The sequence below is a fragment of the Pelobates fuscus genome, chromosome 12, assembly GCF_036172605.1.
Source record: "Pelobates fuscus isolate aPelFus1 chromosome 12, aPelFus1.pri, whole genome shotgun sequence".
In the NCBI taxonomy this organism is placed as follows: Eukaryota; Metazoa; Chordata; class Amphibia; order Anura; family Pelobatidae; genus Pelobates; species Pelobates fuscus.
In genome coordinates, this window is record NC_086328.1 from 91,260,680 (window position 1) to 91,282,447 (window position 21,768).

A 21,768-nucleotide genomic window follows, 5' to 3' on the forward strand; every position below is an offset into this window, starting at 1 on the left:
TTTCAGAAGTAAAGCCTCAGAGGTCACTAATCCCCTTCCTAACCTTCCGATCTGAGGTACGTAAGTCAAGTCTCAAAGATGAATAAGGTTGGGTGGCAATTATTTTTGGTTGTTGGAGGTTGAAATGTTATCTAAACATGGGAATTGCTGATAAAAATAAAAGATTGGGGGGGAAGCAATAAACATGGATACACTGCACGTTATGGTAATTGTATAGGTAATACAATAGGGAGTTGGAGAAAATAAAAAAATTAAATGCCACATAAAAATTCACAGGGAAAAAAATAAATGGGTTGACATGGGTTCGGGGAGAGATTATAAATAAATAAAAAAAATCACTGGGAAAATGGGATGGCCTTTTAGGAAGTATTTGAATGTCTTATTCGAAAGGGGGTGAGAGGGCAGCATACTTTTTTAATTTATAGAGAAGACCACAAAGAAATAACTACCGATTAAGCCTTGTGATATATTAAGAAGCTGTGAGATTGTGACAAAGAAACATATGAAATCAAATATTCTGTTTTGTGACTTTCCTTTTTTAGAAAGATTTGTTTAGCTCAGAAAACTCTGACCAGAGCTTGAGCAATGTGATCATGAGACGTGCAGACAAAACAGATGTAAGTGTTTCCAATGTAAATGTTTGTGTAGACATGCTATTGTTGTAAGTGATACAGCAGAGTATACTTTGATAATAAACACAATGCTCAAGTAACATCCCACTGTGTACAGTTATTCTGACAATATTCAGTAACTTGTATGCATCCAGAAAAAAAGGAGAGACTCCGGATTGGGTGTTGGAGCTGCCTACCTTCGTTTAACCAATACAACTTGAGCACTAAGCCATCATATACATTTCATTCAACATTCAGTAACATACTGTACAATTTGTATAATTACAAAGCATTTGTAACATAGTTGCATAGGCTAAAAAGAGACCTGTGTCCATCAGGCTCAGTCTTCTCATATCTGTTTGTTGCTGTTGACCCAAAAGTAGGCAAAAAAAAACTCCCTCTTGAACCCAGAGTGGCAGTCAGTTGTATCCCTGGATCAAGAAGCTATTTCCCTACCATTAAAAAATTATATCCTTGTACACTGCTCAAAAAGATAACAAAAAAAAAATAACACATCCTAGATCTGAATGAATGAAATATTCTTCTGAAATACTTTCTTTACATAGTTGAATGTGCTGACAACAAAATCACACAAATTAAAAAATGGAAATCAAATTTTTCAACTCATGGAGGTCTGGATTTGGAGTCACACTCAAAATGAAAGTGGAAAAACACACTACAAGCTGATCCAACTTTGATGTAATGTCCTTTAAAACAAGTCAAAATGAGGCTCAGTAGTGTGTGCGGCCTCCACGTGCCTGTATGACCTCCCTACAACGCCTGTGCATGCTCCTGATGAGGTGGTGGATGGTCTCCTGAGGGATCTCCTCCCACACCTGGACTAAAGCATCTCCTGGACAGTCTGTGGTCAGGGCCGGACTGGGAAGAAAATTCGGCCCGGGCATTTTTTAATTACAGCGGCCCACTAAAAAGGGGGCGGGCCAGATAGGGTGTGTTTTGTCATCACCAATGACAAGCACGCCCCAACACAAAGTGAGCATGTTGGTTCAATGCTCTTCCAGGGTAGACCATGCGCAGAGCTCTGCTGAAGAGCTCTGGCATGAGAAAAAGACCCTGTATTCCTGTATTTGTTCTGCACTGCGCAAGCAAATTCAATAACATGCTTGCACTGTGTTTGCTTGAAATTTGTCTCTGGTGTCTCCATAGTTGGGATACCAGGAGACAAAAATGCTAAGAAAGCATATTGTGCAGTATGTGTGAGGGTGCTATGTGTGTGTGTGTGAGGGGTGCAGTGTGTGTGAGTGATGGGTGCTGTGTTTGCATGAGGGTGCTATGTGGGTAAGGGTGCTGTGTTTGCGTGAGGGTGCTATGTGCGTGTGAGGAAGCTGTGTGTATCAGGGGTGCAGTGTGTGTGTGTGAGGGTGCTGTGAGTGTTAGGGGTACAGTGTGTGTGTGTGTGTATGTGTGTGCTAGTGAGGGTGCTGTGAGTGTCAGGGGTGCAGTGTATGTGTGCTCTGCATGTCAGGGGTGCAGTGTGTGTGTGTGAGGGTGCTGTGAGTGTTAGGGGTACTGTGTGTGTGTGTGTGCTGTGAGTGTCAGGGATGCAGTGTGTGAGGGTGCTGTAATTGTTAGGGGTGCAGTGTATGTGTGCTGTGAGTTTCAGGGGTGCAGTGTGTGTGAGTGAGGGTGCTGTGAGTGTCAGTGGTGCAGTGTGTGTGCGTGAGGGTGCTGTGAGTGTTAGGGGTGCAGTGTGAGTGAGGGTGCTGTGAGTGTTAGGGGTGCAGTGTGTGTGTGTGTGTGTGTGTGCTGTGAATGTTAGGGGTGCAGTGTGTGTGTGTGTGTGCTGTGAGTGTTAGGGGTGTAGAGTGTGTGTGTGTGTTTTGTGAGTGTTATGGGGTGCAGTGTGTGTGTGTGCTGTGTGTTAGAGGTGCAGTGAGTGTCAGGGGTGCAGTGTGTGTGTGTGCTGTGAGTGTCAGGGGTGCAGTGTGTGTGAGTGAGGGTGCTGAGAGTGTCAGTGGTGCTGAGAGTGTCAGTGGTGCTGAGAGTGTCAGTGGTGCTGAGAGTGTCAGTGGTGCTGAGAGTGTCAGTGGTGCTGAGAGTGTCAGTGGTGCTGAGAGTGTCAGTGGTGCTGAGAGTGTCAGTGGTGCTGAGAGTGTCAGTGGTGCTGAGAGTGTCAGTGGTGCTGAGAGTGTCAGTGGTGCTGAGAGTGTCAGTGGTGCTGAGAGTGTCAGTGGTGCTGAGAGTGTCAGTGGTGCTGAGAGTGTCAGTGGTGCTGAGAGTGTCAGTGGTGCTGAGAGTGTCAGTGGTGCTGAGAGTGTCAGTGGTGCTGAGAGTGTCAGTGGTGCTGAGAGTGTCAGTGGTGCTGAGAGTGTCAGTGGTGCTGAGAGTGTCAGTGGTGCTGAGAGTGTCAGTGGTGCTGAGAGTGTCAGTGGTGCTGAGAGTGTCAGTGGTGCTGAGAGTGTCAGTGGTGCTGAGAGTGTGTGTGTGTGTGTGTGCTGTGAGTGTTATGGGGTGCAGTGTGTGTGTGTGTGTGTGTGCTGTGAGTGTTATGGGGTGCAGTGTGTGTGTGTGTGTGTGTGCTGTGAGTGTTATGGGGTGCAGTGTGTGTGTGTGTGTGTGTGCTGTGAGTGTTATGGGGTGCAGAGTGTGTGTGTGTGTGCTGTGAGTGTTATGGGGTGCAGAGTGTGTGTGTGTGTGCTGTGAGTGTTAGGGGTGCAGAGTGTGTGTGTGTGTGTGTGCTGTGAGTGTTAGGGGTGCAGAGTGTGTGTGTGTGTGTGCTGTGAGTGTTAGGGGTGCAGAGTGTGTGTGTGTGTGTGCTGTGAGTGTTATGGGGTGCAGAGTGTGTGTGTGTGTGCTGTGAGTGTTATGGGGTGCAGAGTGTGTGTGTGTGTGTGTGTGTGTGTGCTGTGAGTGTTATGGGGTGCAGTGTGTGTGTGTGTGTGTGTGTGTGTGTGTGTGTGTGTGTGTGCTGTGAGTGTTATGGGGTGCAGTGTGTGTGTGTGTGTGTGTGCTGTGAGTGTTATGGGGTGCAGTGTGTGCTGTGAGTGTTATGGGGTGCAGTGTGTGTGTGTGTGTGCTGGTGCTGTGAGTGTTATGGGGTGCAGTGTGTGTGTATGTGTGCTGTGAGTGTTAGGGGTGCAGTGTGTGTGTGCTGTGAGTGTTAGGGGTGCAGTGTGTGCGTGTGTGTGCTGTGAGTGTTATGGGGTGCAGTGTGTGTGTGTGTGTGCTGTGAGTGTTATGGGGTGCAGTGTGTGTGTGTGTGTGTGTGTGCTGTGAGTGTTATGGGGTGCAGTGTGTGCTGTGAGTGTTATGGGGTGCAGTGTGTGTGTGTGTGTGCTGGTGCTGTGAGTGTTATGGGGTGCAGTGTGTGTGTGTGTGTGTGTGTGTGTGCTGGTGCTGTGAGTGTTATGGGGTGCAGTGTGTGTGTATGTGTGCTGTGAGTGTTATGGGGTGCAGTGTGTGTGTGTGTGTGTGTGTGCTGTGAGTGTTATGGGGTGCAGTGTGTGTGTGTGTGTGTGTGTGTGTGTGTGCTGTGAGTGTTATGGGGTGCAGTGTGTGTGTGTGTGTGTGTGTGTGTGTGTGTGTGTGTGTGTGTGTGTGTGTGTGTGTGTGTGTGTGTGTGTGTGTGTGTGTGTGTGTGTGTGTGTGTGTGTGTGTGTGTGTGTGTGTGTGTGTGTGTGTGTGTGTGTGTGTGTGTGTGTGTGTGTGTGTGTGTGCGCTGTGAGTGTTAGGGGTGTCTGTGAGGCTGATGTGATGTGGGTGATTATATCCCCCCTCCCTGCTTACCTTATGCCTGGGAGGGGGAATCCTGCTGCTGCCGCCAACCATCCCTGGTGGTCTTAGTGGTGAGTGAACTCTAGCCTGTGAGGCTAGAGTTCACTCTCGCGAGACCCGGAGCGTTGCTATGGCAACGCTCCGAATCTCGCGAGAGGAACCCGGCGGAGCTGCAAGTTAGAGCTCCGCCGGGTTCCTCTGCTGGAAGGCTGGCTCCCTCCCTCTCTCCCCGCCGGCGGCCGCAATATCCTGCATGTGGGCCGGTGAGGGAGATCTCTGATCTCCCCACCGGCCCGCCATGGACTACTGCAGGGCCGGCGCTCGGATAGTGCCGGCCCTGCAAAGACCGGCAGGGGAGATCCTGTGATCTCCCTGCCGGCCTCGGCCCATGGCCACCGCGGCCCACCGGGCATTTGCCCGGTGTGCCCGATGGCCAGTCCGGGCCTGTCTGTGGTGCAACGTGACGTTGGTGGATGGAGTGAGACATGATGTCCCAGATGTGCTCAATTGGATTCAGGTCTGGGGAATGGGCGGGCCAGTCCATAGCATCAATGTCTTTGTCTTGCAGGAACTGCTGACACACTCCAGCCACATGAGGTCTAGCATTGTCTTGCATTAGGAGGAACCAGGGGCCAACCGCACCAGCATATGGTCTCACAAGGGGTCTGAGGATCTCATCTCGGTACCTAATGGCAGTCAGGCTACCTCTGGCGAGCACATGGAGGGCTATGTGGCCCCCCAAAGAAATGCCACCCCACTGCTAAACCGGTCATGCTGGAGGATGTTGCAGGCAGCAGAACGTTCTCCACGGTGTCTCCAGACTCTGTCATGTCTGTCACATGTGCTCAGTGTGAACCTTTCATCTGTGAAGAGCACAGGGCGCCAGTGGCGAATTTGCCAATCTTGGTGTTCTCTGGCAAATGCCAAACGTCCTGCACGTTGTTGGGCTGTAAGCACAACCCCCACCTGTGAACGTCGGGCCCTCATACCACCCTCATGTAGTCTGTTTCTGACCGTTTGAGCAGACACATGCACATTTGTGGCCTGCTGGAGGTCATTTTGCAGGGCTCTGGCAGTGCTCCTCTTGTTCCTCCTTGCACAAAGGCAGAGGTAGCGGTCCTGCTGCTGGGTTGTTGGCCTCCTCCACGTCTCCTGATGTACTGGCCTGTCTCCTGGTAGCGCCTCCATGCTCTGGACACTACGCTGACAGACACAGCAAACCTTGCCACAGCTCGCATTGATGTGCCATCCTGGATGAGCTGCATCACCCGAGCCACTTGTGTGGGTTGTAGACTTTGTCTCATGCTACCACTAGAGTGAAAGCACCGCCAGCATTCAAAAGTGACCAAAACATCAGCCAGGAAGCATAGGACCGGAGAAGTGGTCTGTGGTCACCACCTGCAGAACCACTCCTTTATTGGGGGTGTCTTGCCATTTGCCTATAATTTCCACCTGTTGTCTATTCCATTTGCACAACAGCATGTGAAATTGATTGTCAATCAGTGTTGCTTCCTAAGTGGACCGTTTGATTTTACAGGAGTGTGATTGACTTGGAGTCACATTGTGTTGTTTAAGTGTTCCCTTTATTTTTTTGAGCAGTGTATATTATGTTTTTGCAAGTATGCGTCTAGTTGCTGTTTAAACATCTGTACAGACTCTGATAAAATCACATCTTCAGGCAGATAATTCCACATCCTTATTGTTCTTACTGTAAACAAACAAAAACCCTTTCCTTTGCCTTAGACCAAATCTTATTTTTTCCAGTCTAAACCCATGTCCTATGCATAGTCCTATTTGTGAGTTCCAATGGTTTGTATTGGCCCTGGATATATCTGTATAATGTTATCATATCCCATCTGAGGTGCTGTTTTTCTAAACTAAAGAGGTTTACATTTGTTAACCTTTCTTTGTAGGTAAAACTCATTTTATTAAATTTGTAGCCCGCCTCTGCACTTTTTCTAGTGCCATGATATCCTTCTTTAGAACAGGTTCCCAAATTGCACAGCATATTCTAGATGTGGTCTTACCAGTGATTTATAAAGAGGCAAAAATATATTCTCATCCCGAGAATTAATGATATAGATATATATATATATATATATATATATATGCCAAAACCTTACTGGCCTTAGCCACTGATGATTGACATTGCACATTGTTGTCTATAACAATTCCCAAATCCTTCTTGTGTGTTGTTATCCCTAATTCACTACCATTTAGAGTATTGCTTGTGCATTTTATAACCCCGAAGTGCATAACTTTGCATTTTTCTACATTAAATGTCATCTGCCATTTGAGTGCCCAGTCTATCTAAATACCACTGCAGCAAAGCAATATCCTGCTCACATTGTATTACTTTACAGAGTTTGGTGTCATCTGCAAACACTGAAACGTGCTTTACAATGCTTAGTTCAAGATCATTTATAAATAACTTAAATAGAAGCGGTCCCAGAACAGAACCCTGAGGGACACCATATACCACTTTTGTCCAGCTTGAAAATTTATGATTAATGACAACTCGCTGTACTCTATTTTTAAGCCACTGTTCTATCCAAGAACAAGAATTTTCATCTAGACCACTTTTTTGAGTTTAAACACTAATATCTTGTGTGGAACCCTATCAAATGCCTTGGCAAAATCCAAGTAGATCACATCCACTGCAACAACCTGAGCTATTCTTCTTCTTACTTCTTCGTAGGATGCAATTAAGTTAGTTTGACATGACCTATGCTATGTAGATCACATCCACTGCAACAACCTGAGCTATTCTTCTTCTTACTTCTTCGTAGGATGCAATTAAGTTAGTTTGACATGACCATGCTGATTTTTGCTGAAAACCATCTTCTTCTCAATAAATTCATGAATATTATCTCTTAATACCTTTTAAAATACTTTCCCAGCCACAGAAGTTAAGCTCACAGGTCTATAATTTCCAGGAACCACATCTACTTTCCTTCAATCCCCTAGTACAATTCCTGAAAGAAAAGAATCTTCTATATAAGTGTGAAAAGAATCTTGAAAGATTACACTTGGCTCCTTAAGTACTCATGGGTGAATATTATCAGGCCCTGGAGATATGTTTATAATTACTTTCTTTAGTTGCTGCACCACCTTGTCTTGAGTGACTCAAACTTTTTCTGCAAGTTTTTTTTTGCAGCAATCCTTTGCATATCTATAGCCATAGGTTCTTCCTTAATATATACTGAGGAGAAAGTTATTTAAAATCTCTGCCTTTACCTGGTCTTCATTAGCGAACACCCCCATCCCGGTTTTTCATTGTACCTACACTTTCATTTTTGTAAAAAAAAATTTAATTTATGTACTTGCTTTGGGGTTGGTTTTGCTCTCTTTGGCTATCACTTGCTCATTTTGTAATTTAGAGAATCTAATCGCCTTTTTACATGCATTATTGGCTTCCTTATATCTTTTATAGGATGCCTCTGATTTGTCGGATTTAAAGGCTTTAAATTTCCTTTTCTTATTTTAAATTTCTTGATTTACTTTCCCACTAATCCACGTTGGTTTTAATTTGTTTTTCATATTTATTACCCAATGGCACATACTGAGACATGTCCCTTAGTTTATAATATTTGTTTGAAAATATTCCATTTATCCTCAGTGTTTTTTTCCATTAAAGAGTTTGCCAGTCAATATATTATAAAGCTGCCCTTATCTAGTTGAAATTGGCCTTTTAAAAATCTTTTAGTATACCCCATGTGAATTTTTTTTATTTAAAAGGACACTATATTGTGATCACTATTTCCCAAGTGCTCACCTACTTGAATGTTGGTCAAAAGGTCAACATTGTTTGTTAGAACCAGGTCCAGACAAGTGTCCTTTCTGGTTGGTGCTTGTACATGAACGTGTCTTTAAACAAATTCGAAACCCAATTCCCTTTGCTGAAATTGACTTTCACATGGTTTATCAGAAATATTTTTGTCTCTATAGTCTGTGAAAAATAAAGCAAACCGGAAATCTGCTGGGTTTATAGAAAACGTAGAAGAGGCCTCAGATAAGGTATGTACATCACTTTACATTAACCTGCTATTTGTAATTTGAAATCACTGGCCTAGTGTCAGAGAGGTCGTTTTACAATCTCCTTTGTAATGGCACAGGATTTACTGTTGAATCGACTCAGAGGACATTTAGACCGTCAAATGTGTAATTAAAAATGTTGCTTGCATCCAAAAGTCACAGAGAAAATGACCGCGTCGAAAATGTTATGTTGCGTTAGAGACGCATTATATTCTGAATCCTATGTAAGCCTAACCTTAAACAAATATGACACAGTTGTCTTTCCTAATGTACGCAGGAACAACTTTGTGTCAAGAATAGGGAACAACATCACAGTAACATGTCAATACATTGTAACATATTTTGATGTGAGATTGTGTCACGTGTCATCAGCAACATTTTATGGTTAAAGGGACACTATAGTCACCTGAACAAATTTAGTTTAATGAAGCAGTTTTGGTGTATAGAACATGCCCCTGCAGCCTCACTGTTCAATCCTCTGCCATTTAGGAGTTAAATCCCTTTGTTTATGAACCCTAGTCACACCTCCCTGCATGTGACTTGCACAGCCTTCCATAAACACTTCCTGTAAAGAGAACCCTATTTAGGCTTTCTTTATTGCAAGTTCTGTTTAATTAAGATTTTCTTATCCCCTGCTATGTTAATTGATTGCTAGACCCTGCAAGAGCCTCCTCTATGTGATTACAGTTCAATTTAGAGATTGAGATACAATTATTTAAGGTAAATTACATCTGTTTGAAAGTGAAACCATTTTTTTTTCATGCAGGCTCTGTCAATCATAGCCAGGGGAGGTGTGGCTAGGGCTGCATAAACAGAAACAAAGTGATTTGACTCCTAAATGACAGTGAATTGAGCAGTGAAATTTCAGGGGAATGATCTATACACTAAAACTGCTTTATTTAGCTAAAGTAATTTAGGTGACTATAGTGTTCCATTTAGCCTAATTTTTTCCTGCAAGATTTATAAACGGATACTGCTCCATTACTACTATTCTTATAGAGATAGTATAGTACTGTCAATATTTGTTCCAAATTTATTACGCAGCTTCTATCTGATAAGACCGAGCCATTGAGGAGTTTACATATTGCTGTGATGTCATCTGCACCCTACTGGCATTTCAGGGTCACTTTTCTAAATACAGAGGGCATGAAATATAACCTGGTTTGCTTGAATATCCCTCCTTATTAAGTAATTATGTTTTGTTGCCATTTTGTGTTTTATTGGTAAAAGAGAAACGCAAACATACAACTAATGCCTAAACATTAAATCAGAGAGCCAAGCAGCTACATCACTTAAAATCAACAAATGAATACTCAATGTGCTGATTTGTTTTCAATTCTATTTTCCAACATAGCAACATACAAGAAGGAACCAATAGACATTGTTAAATTACATAAATAGTGACTGCACCTCAAAATTATCAAAAACTAACACTTTATAAAAATTAACACGGAACACAGAAAATGGGTAAAATAATGGCAATCGAACTGTGCACAAATAAAACCTAAAACAAATATACATCACACACCACACACTAAAGCTGCTACACTCTAACATAAAATATAATATTAAAGTAGCAGATGGAATGCAGTTATCTGAAACAAAGTGCTCACTTTAAGTATCTACAACCGAACTGTAAAATAAAATTAACAGCAGCAATTAAAGGGATCCTATAGTGCCACGAAAACCCATTTTCCTGGCACTATAGGCTCTCGGAGTGCCCGCCTCCCTCGGCGCTGAATGGGTTAAAATCCCTTCAGCCACTTACCTTAACCCAGCCCCGGGCTACATCGGTGCTGGTGACCTCTCCTCCCCGCCACGTCTGCTCCCGAGTGGAGTCGAATGCGCTGCCAGAGGTGCGCGCACATTCAAACCCGCCCATAGGAAAGCATTACTGGATGCTTCCCTATGGGGATCTTCTTTGACGCTGTACTCCATAAGGACGTCCAGGGAGATGGCCACTAGAGGCTGGATTAACCTCTGAAACTGCCATGTTTTCAGCTGCAGGGTTAAAACTAGGGGGACCTGTCACCCAGACCACTTCATTTAGCTGAAGTGGTCTGGGTGACTATAGTAGTCCTATAAATGGTAGCGATTACAAAAAAAGGGTGGCATGTCCACTAATTGGATATAAAAGTTGGAGATAATATATAAAAACACAAATACACATAAACCAAAAAAGCAGAAATCAGCAGCAATACTGGTAAATCACCACATATTGGTAAAAATTAACCAAAGGACCACAGCCCATACATATATTTTATGATTCTTATATTTGGTTTTGCTTTTTATGAGTTATCCACAGCTTCTATTAATAGATGATGTACAAAAATAAGAAAAATACTATCTTATAAATTAGAGTTAATGTTATCTAATGAGACAAATTGGAATTGTAGTAGGAAATGGATAGTGGACATTTCAAAAAATTATCCAGGAGAAGAACAGTTAACAGACAAAAAAATACCAATAATGTTGAATTGACAACTAAGTAGGCTACAAAAATGTAGCTGTATTTCGATCAATAAACAGTTTGAGAGCTGGTGGGTCTGATTAGCAGTCTGGGTTCCTGGAGAAACTGGTAATGCTAATGTAAAGGCAGCAGGGGTGTAGATAATAGCTTGTGGTGAGTGAAAGAAATTGAACCACGGTTCCTTTGCAACATGGTAAAGGTGGGACTTACGGAGGTAAATTATTGCAATATTCACTACTTTTATCTACCAGTCAACCAGTGTGGAAGGTACAGACAAAATGAGAGACTTTACATCCATTAGGAAACCTGTGATATATATTTTTGTAAATGTATCCTTTGTGGAACATGCGTCAAATTATTGTATTTATAAAATCAGCAAATTAACACGGAATAAGAAAAAGGAAAATAAAAAGCAATTAAGAAGGCCATTTCAGAAAAAGCACCAGAGAGAAGGGAAAGAAAATTTATTGAGCTCTTATGGATTTTCATTTAATAATTTATAAGATATTTTCTCCAGGAAGGATACATTGAGATTTCTCTAGTTTTCATGTATGTCCTGAGTCCATAAAACATTCTTTAAGAAGGTTTTTAGAATGCACTTGTTGAAAATTATTTTGGAATATTTCAAGTCATTTTTATCCATTTTTATTTATTAAGCAGCCCAAGCCACACACTTTTAAAGTGAAAAATTTTACGTCTCCAACAAAATGCCTGCGGTGTAAGTCTGTTATGATTGGACTGGTTCGGCAGGGAGTTTGCTGTGAAGGTAAGATAAAACTTTTTATATTTTTTCTTTTGTTCCTTGTGCCATTAATCAAATCTTGTAAACGTTGTCAGTCTATTAATTTGATTCCACTATATTTCTCTTTTCAGTATGTGGTTACATGTGCCACGTTTCCTGCTCCGAAGGTGCCACACTTTGCCCATCACCTCCTAGCCAGATAACGAAGATCCTTGGCGTGGATCCAGTCACCGGAAGCGGAACGGCACTAGAAGGACACTTATCGGTATTTCTTATTTTGTATGTAAAGTGGCAATAAGAAATCGGCAATTGGCATATAAATATTGCATTTAGCAATATTTTTAATGGCAGTGAGTGGCATACCTGGAGTTGGATAATCCTCACATTTTATAGATTGCTTCATGAATAGTTAGTACCTATTTTATGAAACTGGGCTGATTTCAATTTGCAGAAAGTCATTACTAGATGTCTTCATTCTAACATTGTTTTATTGCTGTGATTTTTTTTGTTTGTTTGTTTTTTCTGTGGTGGCTGTTGTAATTTCATTTTCCAATTATATTTCTATTGAAGTTTCAAAGAACTACAATGTAATGATTGACAATCTGAAGAGGTGAACTGTCTCACAGTCAGAAACATACAAGTCTGCATGTGTCATGGGAGTACAGTAGCATAGTTCAGTTTTCTAGACCATAGCTCGTCCTTCCTATAGCTAGAGATTACCTGATGTAAGACAAGTAAGGATTCCGGAAAGAAAATCATAAACATATACAGTGAATACTATACAATACAATACAAGAGAACAAAAAGTCTGCTGCCTGGTAATTCCACTGATGTTCTCTCCCTTTCTGACCTCACTACCCCATCCAGTCCCAACAACCACAAACACATAACATTCTCTTTGTATGAGCTCCCAGGCCCTAGTGTCCCGTAGTTTCTTTGACACCTGAGGAAAGATGAGAATTGTAGTTGAGTAGTTTGTTTTTTGTTTTTTAAAATGTATATACATTTATTTTTGTAGCTAGGAAGGCATGGTTGCCTGTTGAAATTTAAAGATTGTGGGGTACTAGTTGGACCTTCAAATTAGAGTATGTATCCTCACTTGTTGGACTCTGCCAATCCAACACAATGTTCTCAACCCCTGACTCAATAAGAAGCTATGAGCACCATAAAGCTGCAGATATAAATTTGGGAAACAACAACCTCTTTAAAGAGGTCCAACTCTACCCCTTGATACGATTTTCCAATTACTGCTCTATAATACAGGGCAATACGCAGTCCTTTCTTTTATGGCATCCAATAGCCCAATCCAAAGGCAATGAGTGACATCACAAATCCATTTAGAGAGGGTTTAGCATGACTAAAGAAGAAACCTCAATTTTCTTAAATTCTTTATTTGTGCCTGAATTCATTATTCTTTTTCATTCGGTCTGTGTCTATTGCCGTTTGTGTCCTTAGATCCCGAAGCCTACTGGAGTCAAGAAAGGGTGGCAGCGAGCCTATGTTATTTTAAGTGACTTCAGGATCCTTATTTATGATGCTGGTTCACAGGGCAGCACAACTATTATACAGGCTATCGATATGAGGTGAGCTCTAAGTCTTAAAGGCTTGAATTCCAAAACATTTGTATCCCCTTTTATTACACAGATGCAATATTTGTAATTATCACTAGCTTGAGACATTTTATGTTTAGAAGATACAGAATTGTATGTGGTTCTGACTGTATCTAAAATCATAATTAACCATTAAGGAAAATATGAATGTTGATGGACTAGTCCAGGGGTGGGCAATCTGCGGCCCTCCAGGGCCATAATGCTAGCAAAGGATCAAGGGAGATTTGGTCCAAAACATTTGGAGGGCCGCAGATTGCCTACCCCTGGACTAGTCATACAATTTGCCTTGTTTAATATTTCTTGGGTTAAACAGCCCAGTTCCCATCTCCTTAAAATGGCTGCTCAAACACGGTCCACACACTGGATGTCCATGATTGCTAGATCATAAGGATAAATGTGATTTATAATACATCATTGACTGAAATGCTGATAAAATAAAGCAAGTTTTAGTGCATCTAAGATGGCCCTGGATAGGATAACCTTTCTATTTAGTAGAATCTTACTAAAAAGACGGGAATATCTATATAAGGCTATAAAGTTGGTAGATTAATGAATAAAACACAATTTAAAGTTGTAACATGTAAAAAAAATAAAAAAAATAATGCCATACAGTCGGATAAACTACAGCCACTATTCATTCCTTTGTCTTCCTAGGGATGAACATTTCTCCGTTAGTTCTGTGTTTGAATCTGATGTCATCCACGCTAGCCCTAAAGACATCCCGTGTATATTCCGGGTAAGTCTCACTGACTTGAAGTTCTGTGACGGAAACTTTTATAGTGGGTCTGTGAAGATGTGCAGAGTCTGTGAGTTTCAATAGCAGGTACTGTTTTTGTAGAACTTGTGAAGAGGAATTCAGATGTAGTCGGGGAAAAAGATTTCCTTGACAATTAACCTACTAATGGACAATTTTTCATGTTGCCAATTCAGTGAGATGAGGGCGTTTGGTACAGTACTAGGAGAATGAGAGGGCTGTGTGATATTAAAACAATATATTTTGTGTTTTCTCCTATAGAGCAAAATAAAAGTTGCTTATATGCAAAGTCACATATTGCAATTCTATACTCCACAGGTGGCCTACTCTCAGCTCTGGTCTCCACAAACCACGTCCTCCCAGCTGCTGCTGGCCGACACTGAAGAGGACATGCAGAAGTGGGTGCAGGTGCTGAGTGAGCTTCATACACTTTTGCGGGATCAGAAACCTCAGAACCGGTCCGTCCGTGTATTAAAAGAAGCCTATGATAGTGCCCTTCCTCTCATACGCACAGCTCTGTGTGCCACGATCATAGGTAATGGTCAACAAATAAACAATAGAAGGGTCTCCTATATCAACAGGGAATTAGACTCTTCTACAAGCAGGCGACAGCTTGAACTATAAGCTTGTCCTTTACATTAGTTCCGCTACTGCTTAGTGCCCTGCAGTAGAGAGAGGTCCCTGGTACAAAAAAATGTTGTGCCCCCGTCAAGCACAAGGGTGACCAAAAGGTAGAACCTCAACTGTTGTGCAAATCCCACAATGCTTTGCCAGAATCAACCATTTGTTCATCCTTTCAGGGTTGTATGTCTGAGCAGTGTTTGTTTAAACACTGTAAGCATGTTTTTGTATAGAGTAGGAGTGCGTTTGTTTGTAGTGCTGGCTTTTGACTGCAGTTATGTATTTGTATGTATTGTTGCTATTTGATTGAAATGTATGTGTGTGTTTAGTGTGTAAGTTTCAATGCAGAGGTGTGTGTGTATGTAATGCATATGTATGTTTTGTATGTTGGGTTGGCATTTTAATGCAAGGGTGTGTTTAGTGTTGGCGTTTGAATGCTGATGTGAATGTACACATACTAAGAATTGTATACATAGTATTGTATATTTTTTGTGCTTTACTTTTTCAGATCAGGAAAGAATTGCTCTGGGGACTGAAGAAGGACTTTTCCTACTATATGTGAATAAAAATGGTAAGAATTGTAAGAATTCGCAAAATTTTTATTTTACAACCGTCTGTCTTACAAATATAAAATCACATTGCTGTCCTTTGTTTTCAATGTGCAATCATGAGTTGTGTGGTCTGGACAGGACTTCAGCAGTACATTTCAACATACATCTCTTTCATGATCTGTTTAAAGAGTAGAGCTGTTACGGAGCCAAGAAGCAAAATATATTCTCCATTTCAATGTGTTTTCCTTTTCTAACTAGAGTCTCACACTGTGATTCTCTATGAAATGTCCCCATATCATTTTACTAGTGTTTAGGGAACTGTTTTGTAAATTCTAAAGTCACTTAGAAATAATTTTCTAAAACATGTTTCCATGTGAATTATTTTGATCATGTATATTTCATTTCTCTAATTGCTCTCAGATTTAATTTGTCCCATTCTCAGTTTTTTTTGTTTGTTTGTTTTTGTAGAGATCACCCAGCTAGGAGATTGTAAGAGAGTCCTAGCTCTGCGCTCAATCCCTGAGGCCCAGCAGTTGGCTGTGCTTTGTGGAAAAAGCCACAGTGTCCGCCTATTCTCCTGGGATCTCCTTGACTCACCAGATTCCCCAGGTGTGAAAATTCCAGAGGCCAGAGGCTGTCAAGCTCTAGCCTCTGACATGGTGTGTCAAGCCTCGTCTGCCATACTGTGTTCTGCCTCCAAAAGGCAGGTCATCTGTTTCCAACTGACTAACAGGAAGGGCCTACCACGTCGTATCAAGGAGTTTCAAGCCCCTGGAGTGGTGCAGTGTATGGACATCTTGGGGGAACGTCTCTGTGTTGGATACCCCTCAGGGTTTTCCATCTACCCCCTTCTAAATGAGGGTGCTCCTCTACACCTGCCAAGTCCAGATGAGCCCAAATTGTCGTTCTTGACACAAGGTGCACCTGATGCACTCTGCGCGGCTAGGGTAACACTCAGTGAATTTCTCCTGTGTTTTTCTATATTTGGAGTTTTTGTGGACGCACAGGGGAAGAAATCTAGAGCACAGGAAATAATGTGGCCTGCACCGCCAGTCAGTTGTGGTGAGTTTAAATAATAAATGCATCAAAAACAATCTTACCTTTTGACAGAGATGAGGGTCTGTCAGTCTGTCTATATATCTAAATTCATTTGGTTTTCTTTACAGTATACACGGCTCCTCACCTTACTGTTTTCAGTGAGAATGCAGTAGACATTTTTGATGTTCGGAAAAGCGAGTGGATACAGACTGTCCCTCTGAAAAAAGTAAGACAACCTCTCTTCTATAAACCTATTTACAGAATTGTATTCCATTTATTTATTTTTAGTTGTCGTCTTTTCCATATATCTTTTTGTGGCAATAAAACCTATGGATTGTCAACGCTTCCTCTCTTACAGGGCATGTAGACATATAAGCCATTAAAGTAACATGATATTGTTAACTATACAAGCATTCATTCCTATTGATATAATGCTCTAGTAGTCCCTAGTTACATTTAGGCTTCTCCCCATCTTGAAATTAGAAATTTAAATAAATTAGATTTAAAAACGTTACTTTTATTTAATAGTGCCACATTACAGTCCCCGCGGCAGATTCTCCCACAAAGATACCTTGTCTGCTGACCCTTCAGTTTCTCGACCAGTGAAATTAATCTCGTAAAGCATCATTGCAGATAGAAGCCCATGCGATTCTCCAATCAAATGCTTCTCATAGGGAAACACTGAATCCACCGCTTTCCTATGAGCAGCTTTTGATGAAGTTTGACGTCCTCATGGATGTCAGTCGTGTGACAGAGTAAAACTCTTTAAAAGCCATTGGAGCGGATGCACCTCTAGTGGCTGTCAAGACAGACACACACGAAAGGTGTGTTTAACCCTGCTATGTAAACATTGCAGTTTCTACAAAATGCCCATATTTGACATTGATTGGTTAAACCTACTGGGCCACTGCACCCAGACTACTTCATGGAGACAAAATGGTCTAGATGTCTTTAGTGGTTTGTAGGCACAGCCGATAGACTGATGGGCAGAACCTCATTGTTCCTCATTACAGGTAGTAGCTCTAGGTTGAGAGCCGACTGGAGAGAATGAAAGGCTGCATCTGGGGCTTGCAGCCTCTGCTTCCCAGGGCAGGAAGGAGCACATTAGGCCTTTCTTTGCCGCCTAGGATGCTAGTGCAGTCAGGAAGTAATATATCCAGTATTTCCCAGTGCAATGCATGCCACACGTATTGCATTCCATTTCACCATTTACATCATGCACGTAAACAGAGAATTTTGGCTTGACAGATTGTATGACGATAAAATTTGAATGCAAAGTGCAGAATTTGCGAGAATTCAGAACTTAGCCGCCGTTTAGTCCGCGTAAGGCCACTGAGTGCGTCCGCCACTCTCAGACAAGATCGTGCTAGGCCTTGATTTTTGCAGGATCAAAGCTCCGCTGCAGGAAAGTGAAAGAATCGCACCAACAGGTGCCCAGGAGGTCCCAAACACAGTCGGGTAGCTTTAGAAGTCGACTGCTCAACAGGATGGATATTTTTGCACGTAATAGGGCGATTTTAGGTGAGGAGCCCATTATACATGCGACTGCTTATCATGGCGTTTCTCCTTCTCTGTTAATTGAACTTAAAGGAACACTATAGTCACCTAAATTACTTTACCTAAATAAAGCAGTTTGAGTGTATATATCATTCCCCTGCAATTTCACTGCTCAATTCACTGTCATTTAGGAGTTAAATCACTTTGTTTCTGTTTATGCAGCCCTGTTTATGCAAAACTGGTTTCACTTTTAAACAGATGTAATTTACCTTAAATAATTGTATCTCAATCTCTAAATTGAACTTTAATCACATACAGGAGGCTCTTGCAGGGTCTAGCAAGCTATTAACATAGCAGAGGATAAGAAAATCTTCATTAAACAGAACTTGCAATAAAGAAAGCCTAAATAGGGCTCTCTTTACAGGAAGTGTTTATGGAAGGGTGTGCAAGTCACATGCAGGGCGGTGTGTCTAGGGTTCATAAACAAAGGGGTTTAATTCCTAAATGGCAGAGGATTGAGCAGTGAGGCTGCAGGGGCATGTTCTATACACCAAAACTGCTTCATTAAGCTAAAGTTGTTCAGGTGACTATAGTGTCCCTTTAAATTACACACAGGAAGCTCCTACGGAGTCTAGCAGGTTATTAGTAGAGCAAGAGGTAAAGAAATTCTAAATTAAGCCTCCTTTATTGCACAGGTTATTTATTTATTTTTATTTTTTAATGCATTGGATGTCTCTTTACAGGAAGTGCTTAGGAAGACTGTGCAAGTCACATGCAAGGAGGTGTGGCTAGGACTGCATAAACAAAGTGGTTTAACTCCTAAATGGCAGAAAATTGTGCAGTGACACTACAGGGACATGATCTTTACACCAAAGCTGTTTCATAAACTAAAGTTGTTTTGATATCAATAGCGTCCTTAATTTGCCAGAATGTCTAACCTTAAAGGACCACTATAGGCACCCAGACCACTTCAGCTTAATGAAGTGGTCTGGATGCCAGGTCCAGCTAGGTTTAACTCTTTTTTCTATAAACATTGCAGTTTCAGAGAAACTGCTATGTTTATAATAGGGTTAATCCAGCCTCTAGTGGCTGTCTCATTGACAGCCGCTAGAGGCGCTTCCGCGCTTCTCACGGTGATTTTCACAGTGAGAAGACGCCAGCGTCCATAGGAAAGCATTGAGAATGCTTTCCTATGGACTGGCTGAATGCGCGCGCGGCTCATGCCACGCATGCGCATTCAGCCGAGGAGGAGGAGAGGAGGAGCAGCAGAGTCCCCCGCCTGGAGCTGGAGAAAGAGCTAAGTTTAACCCCTTCCTCCCCCTAGAGCCCGGCGGGAGGGGGGCCCTGAGGGTGGGGGCACCCTCAGGGCACTATAGTGCCAGGAAAACAAGTATGTTGTACTGGCACTATAGTGGTCGATTAACGTCTGCAAATCCTCAACTGTACACGTGTATGCAGCCGACACTGTAATCTACGCTAGTAAACCCAAGCTACCGCAGCATGAGGCTGTGCTCCAAAACCAGTTCACACAGGTAGAAAAGTGGATAGCGGATAACAAACTCTTCCTAAACACTGACAAAACTGTTACAATGATCTTTGGAACTGTACCTAAATTACGTAAACTACAAAATCAACAACTGTGTATCCGAACAAATTCAAATAGCACACTGACAGCAGACTGCTCTTTTAACTATCTAGGTATGTTGCTAAACCCCAATCTATCCTTTGGCCTTCACATTGAAAAAATCCCTTCAAAACTTTACTCAAAACTAGGTGCCCTTGTCAAATCCTACCTAAGCCCTACAGTAAGGAAACAAAATGCTAATGCCGGTCATTGATTATGGGGATGTAGTGCATGCATCCGCACCGCAAACCCACCTTAATAAACTTTAATACGTTATATAATTTGTTTTGCTGCTTTGTACCAGAATGTAATTACTTTACCCACCACTGTGACATGTTAAAAGAGCTAAACTGGCCACCGCTGGAATCCTGACGCACTCTTCATCTTTCCAGCATAAGAGCATTATGTAGAATGCTCTCCCCGGCTGTTCCCACCTCCGATCCAGTACTACCACAATATTTAGCCTACTGTAATACAAAAATAAAGTGGCTCGATCCTCCTTTTCCTACAGAGCACTACAATTATGGAATAACCTCAGGGACACAGTCAAATCTTTATTCAATCTAAAATCTTTTAAGAGATCTATGGCATTATACCTCAGCACAGAATGCACCTGTCATGAATAAATATATTTATTACCTGTTGTGTATTAAATTTGTGTGTGTGTGCAGGGGCGTATTAGCCGCGAGGCAAACAAGGCATTTGCCTTGGGCGGCATTTTCCAGGGGGCGGCAAAAAACGCCGCCCCCAAATGCCCAAGGCAAATGTCTTGTTAGCCTTGCGGCTAACAGACATGCTGGGCTGGTTGCTGGTTGCTGGGCGGCCGGCGAGAGAGCTCTTCCCCTGAGCTGAGCTCTCTGCTCAGCTCCCTCGCGCGCCGCCCGCAGAGTGAGACTGGGAGCCGGAATATGACGTCATATTCCGGCTCTGCCTCCCAGCCTCACTCTGCGGGCGGCGCGCAAGGGAGCTGAGCAGAGAGCTCAGGGGAAGAGCTCCCTCGCCGGCCGCCCAGCCTGCCCGCCAGTGCCGTCCTGCAGCCACTGGACCACCAGGGAATGGGAGAACCCCCCCACCCCCAGCATTCCCAAAGGTAGGGAGGCGGGGGGGGGGGGGGGGGGAGTAAAAAAAAAAATGTGTTAATGTGAGTGTGTGTTTCTCTGACTGTGTGTGTCTGATAGTGTGTGTGTGTGTGTGTGTGTGTGTCTGATAGTGTGTGTGTGTCTGATAGTGTGTGTGTGTCTGATAGTGTGTGTGTGTGTGTGTCTGATAGTGTGTGTGTGTCTGATAGTGTGTGTGTGTCTGATAGTGTGTGTGTGTGTCTGATAGTGTGTGTGTGTGTCTGATAGTGTGTGTGTGTGTCTGATAGTGTGTGTGTGTCTGATAGTGTGTGTGTGTCTGATAGTGTGTGTGTGTCTGATAGTGTGTGTGTGTCTGATAGTGTGTGTGTCTGTTAGTGTGTGTCTGACTGTGTGTCTGACTGTGTGTCTGACTGTGTGTCTGACTGTGTGTCTGACTGTGTGTGTCTGACTGTGTGTGTCTGACTGTGTGTGTCTGACTGTGTGTGTCTGACTGTGTGTGTCTGACTGTGTGTGTCTGACTGTGTGTGTCTGACTGTGTGTGTCTGACTGTGTGTGTCTGACTGTGTGTGTCTGACTGTGTGTGTCTGACTGTGTGTGTCTGACTGTGTGTGTCTGACTGTGTGTGTCTGACTGTGTGTGTTTGACTGTGTGTGTTTGTTAGTGTGTGTCTCACTGTGTGTGTCTCACTGTGTGTGTCCGACTGTGTGTGTGTGTCAGACTGTGTGTGTGTGTCAGACTGTGTGTGTGTGTCAGACTGTGTGTGTTTGTTAGTGTGTGTGTCCGACTGTGTGTGTCTGTTAGTGTGTGTGTCTCACTGTGTGTGTCTGTTAGTGTGTGTGTCTCACTGTGTGTGTCTGTTAGTGTGTGTGTCTCACTGTGTGTGTCTGTTAGTGTGTGTGTCTCACTGTGTGTGTCTGTTAGTGTGTGTGTCCGACTTTGTGTGTTTGTTAGTGTGTGTGTGTCCGACTGTGTGTGTCTGACTGTGTGTGTGTTAGCTAGTGTATGCGTATCTCTCAGTGAATGTGTGTGTATTTAGAAGGCGGGGCAGGGGGGAAGGGTTGGGTGGGGGTGGCGCGTGCGCGCGCGCGTGGGGAGGGGGGTGTCTGAGTTTTGTCCTGCCTAGGGCAGCACAAAACCAAGATACACCACTGTGTGTGTGTATATATATATATATATTTTATCCTATTGTAACAATGCAATGTTTTATGGACCCAGGACATACTTGAAAACAAGATAAATCTCAATGTATCCATCCTGGTAAAATATTTTATAAATAAAACCCAATCATTGTGTAATCTGTCACTGTATGAAAGTTTCCAGGAGTCCGCTTCTGTTGTGATCATCTTCGTGCATGTGTGTACAAAGCACTCTTTGTCAGTTTTCACTAAATATCAAATTTTA

The 21,768-nt window shown here is 42.7% G+C and overlaps 1 protein-coding gene across 2 annotated transcripts in view; it reads left to right on the forward strand.

Annotated features, from left to right (window-relative positions):
• The window catches only part of CDC42BPG (CDC42 binding protein kinase gamma), a 115,397-nt gene that overhangs the window by 88,017 nt on the left and 5,612 nt on the right, over positions 1-21,768 (forward strand). Inside the window, exons 21-31 of one of the 2 annotated variants that reach the window (XM_063438262.1) lie at positions 7-56; positions 543-617; positions 8,295-8,363; positions 11,509-11,617; positions 11,725-11,858; positions 13,049-13,176; positions 13,858-13,939; positions 14,276-14,492; positions 15,087-15,149; positions 15,598-16,191; positions 16,296-16,393. In XM_063438262.1, the coding sequence (XP_063294332.1) occupies positions 7-56; positions 543-617; positions 8,295-8,363; positions 11,509-11,617; positions 11,725-11,858; positions 13,049-13,176; positions 13,858-13,939; positions 14,276-14,492; positions 15,087-15,149; positions 15,598-16,191; positions 16,296-16,393 (1,619 nt within the window). The remainder of the gene's footprint in view (positions 1-6; positions 57-542; positions 618-8,294; positions 8,364-11,508; positions 11,618-11,724; positions 11,859-13,048; positions 13,177-13,857; positions 13,940-14,275; positions 14,493-15,086; positions 15,150-15,597; positions 16,192-16,295; positions 16,394-21,768) is intronic. The other variant, XM_063438263.1, reaches the window with a different exon arrangement.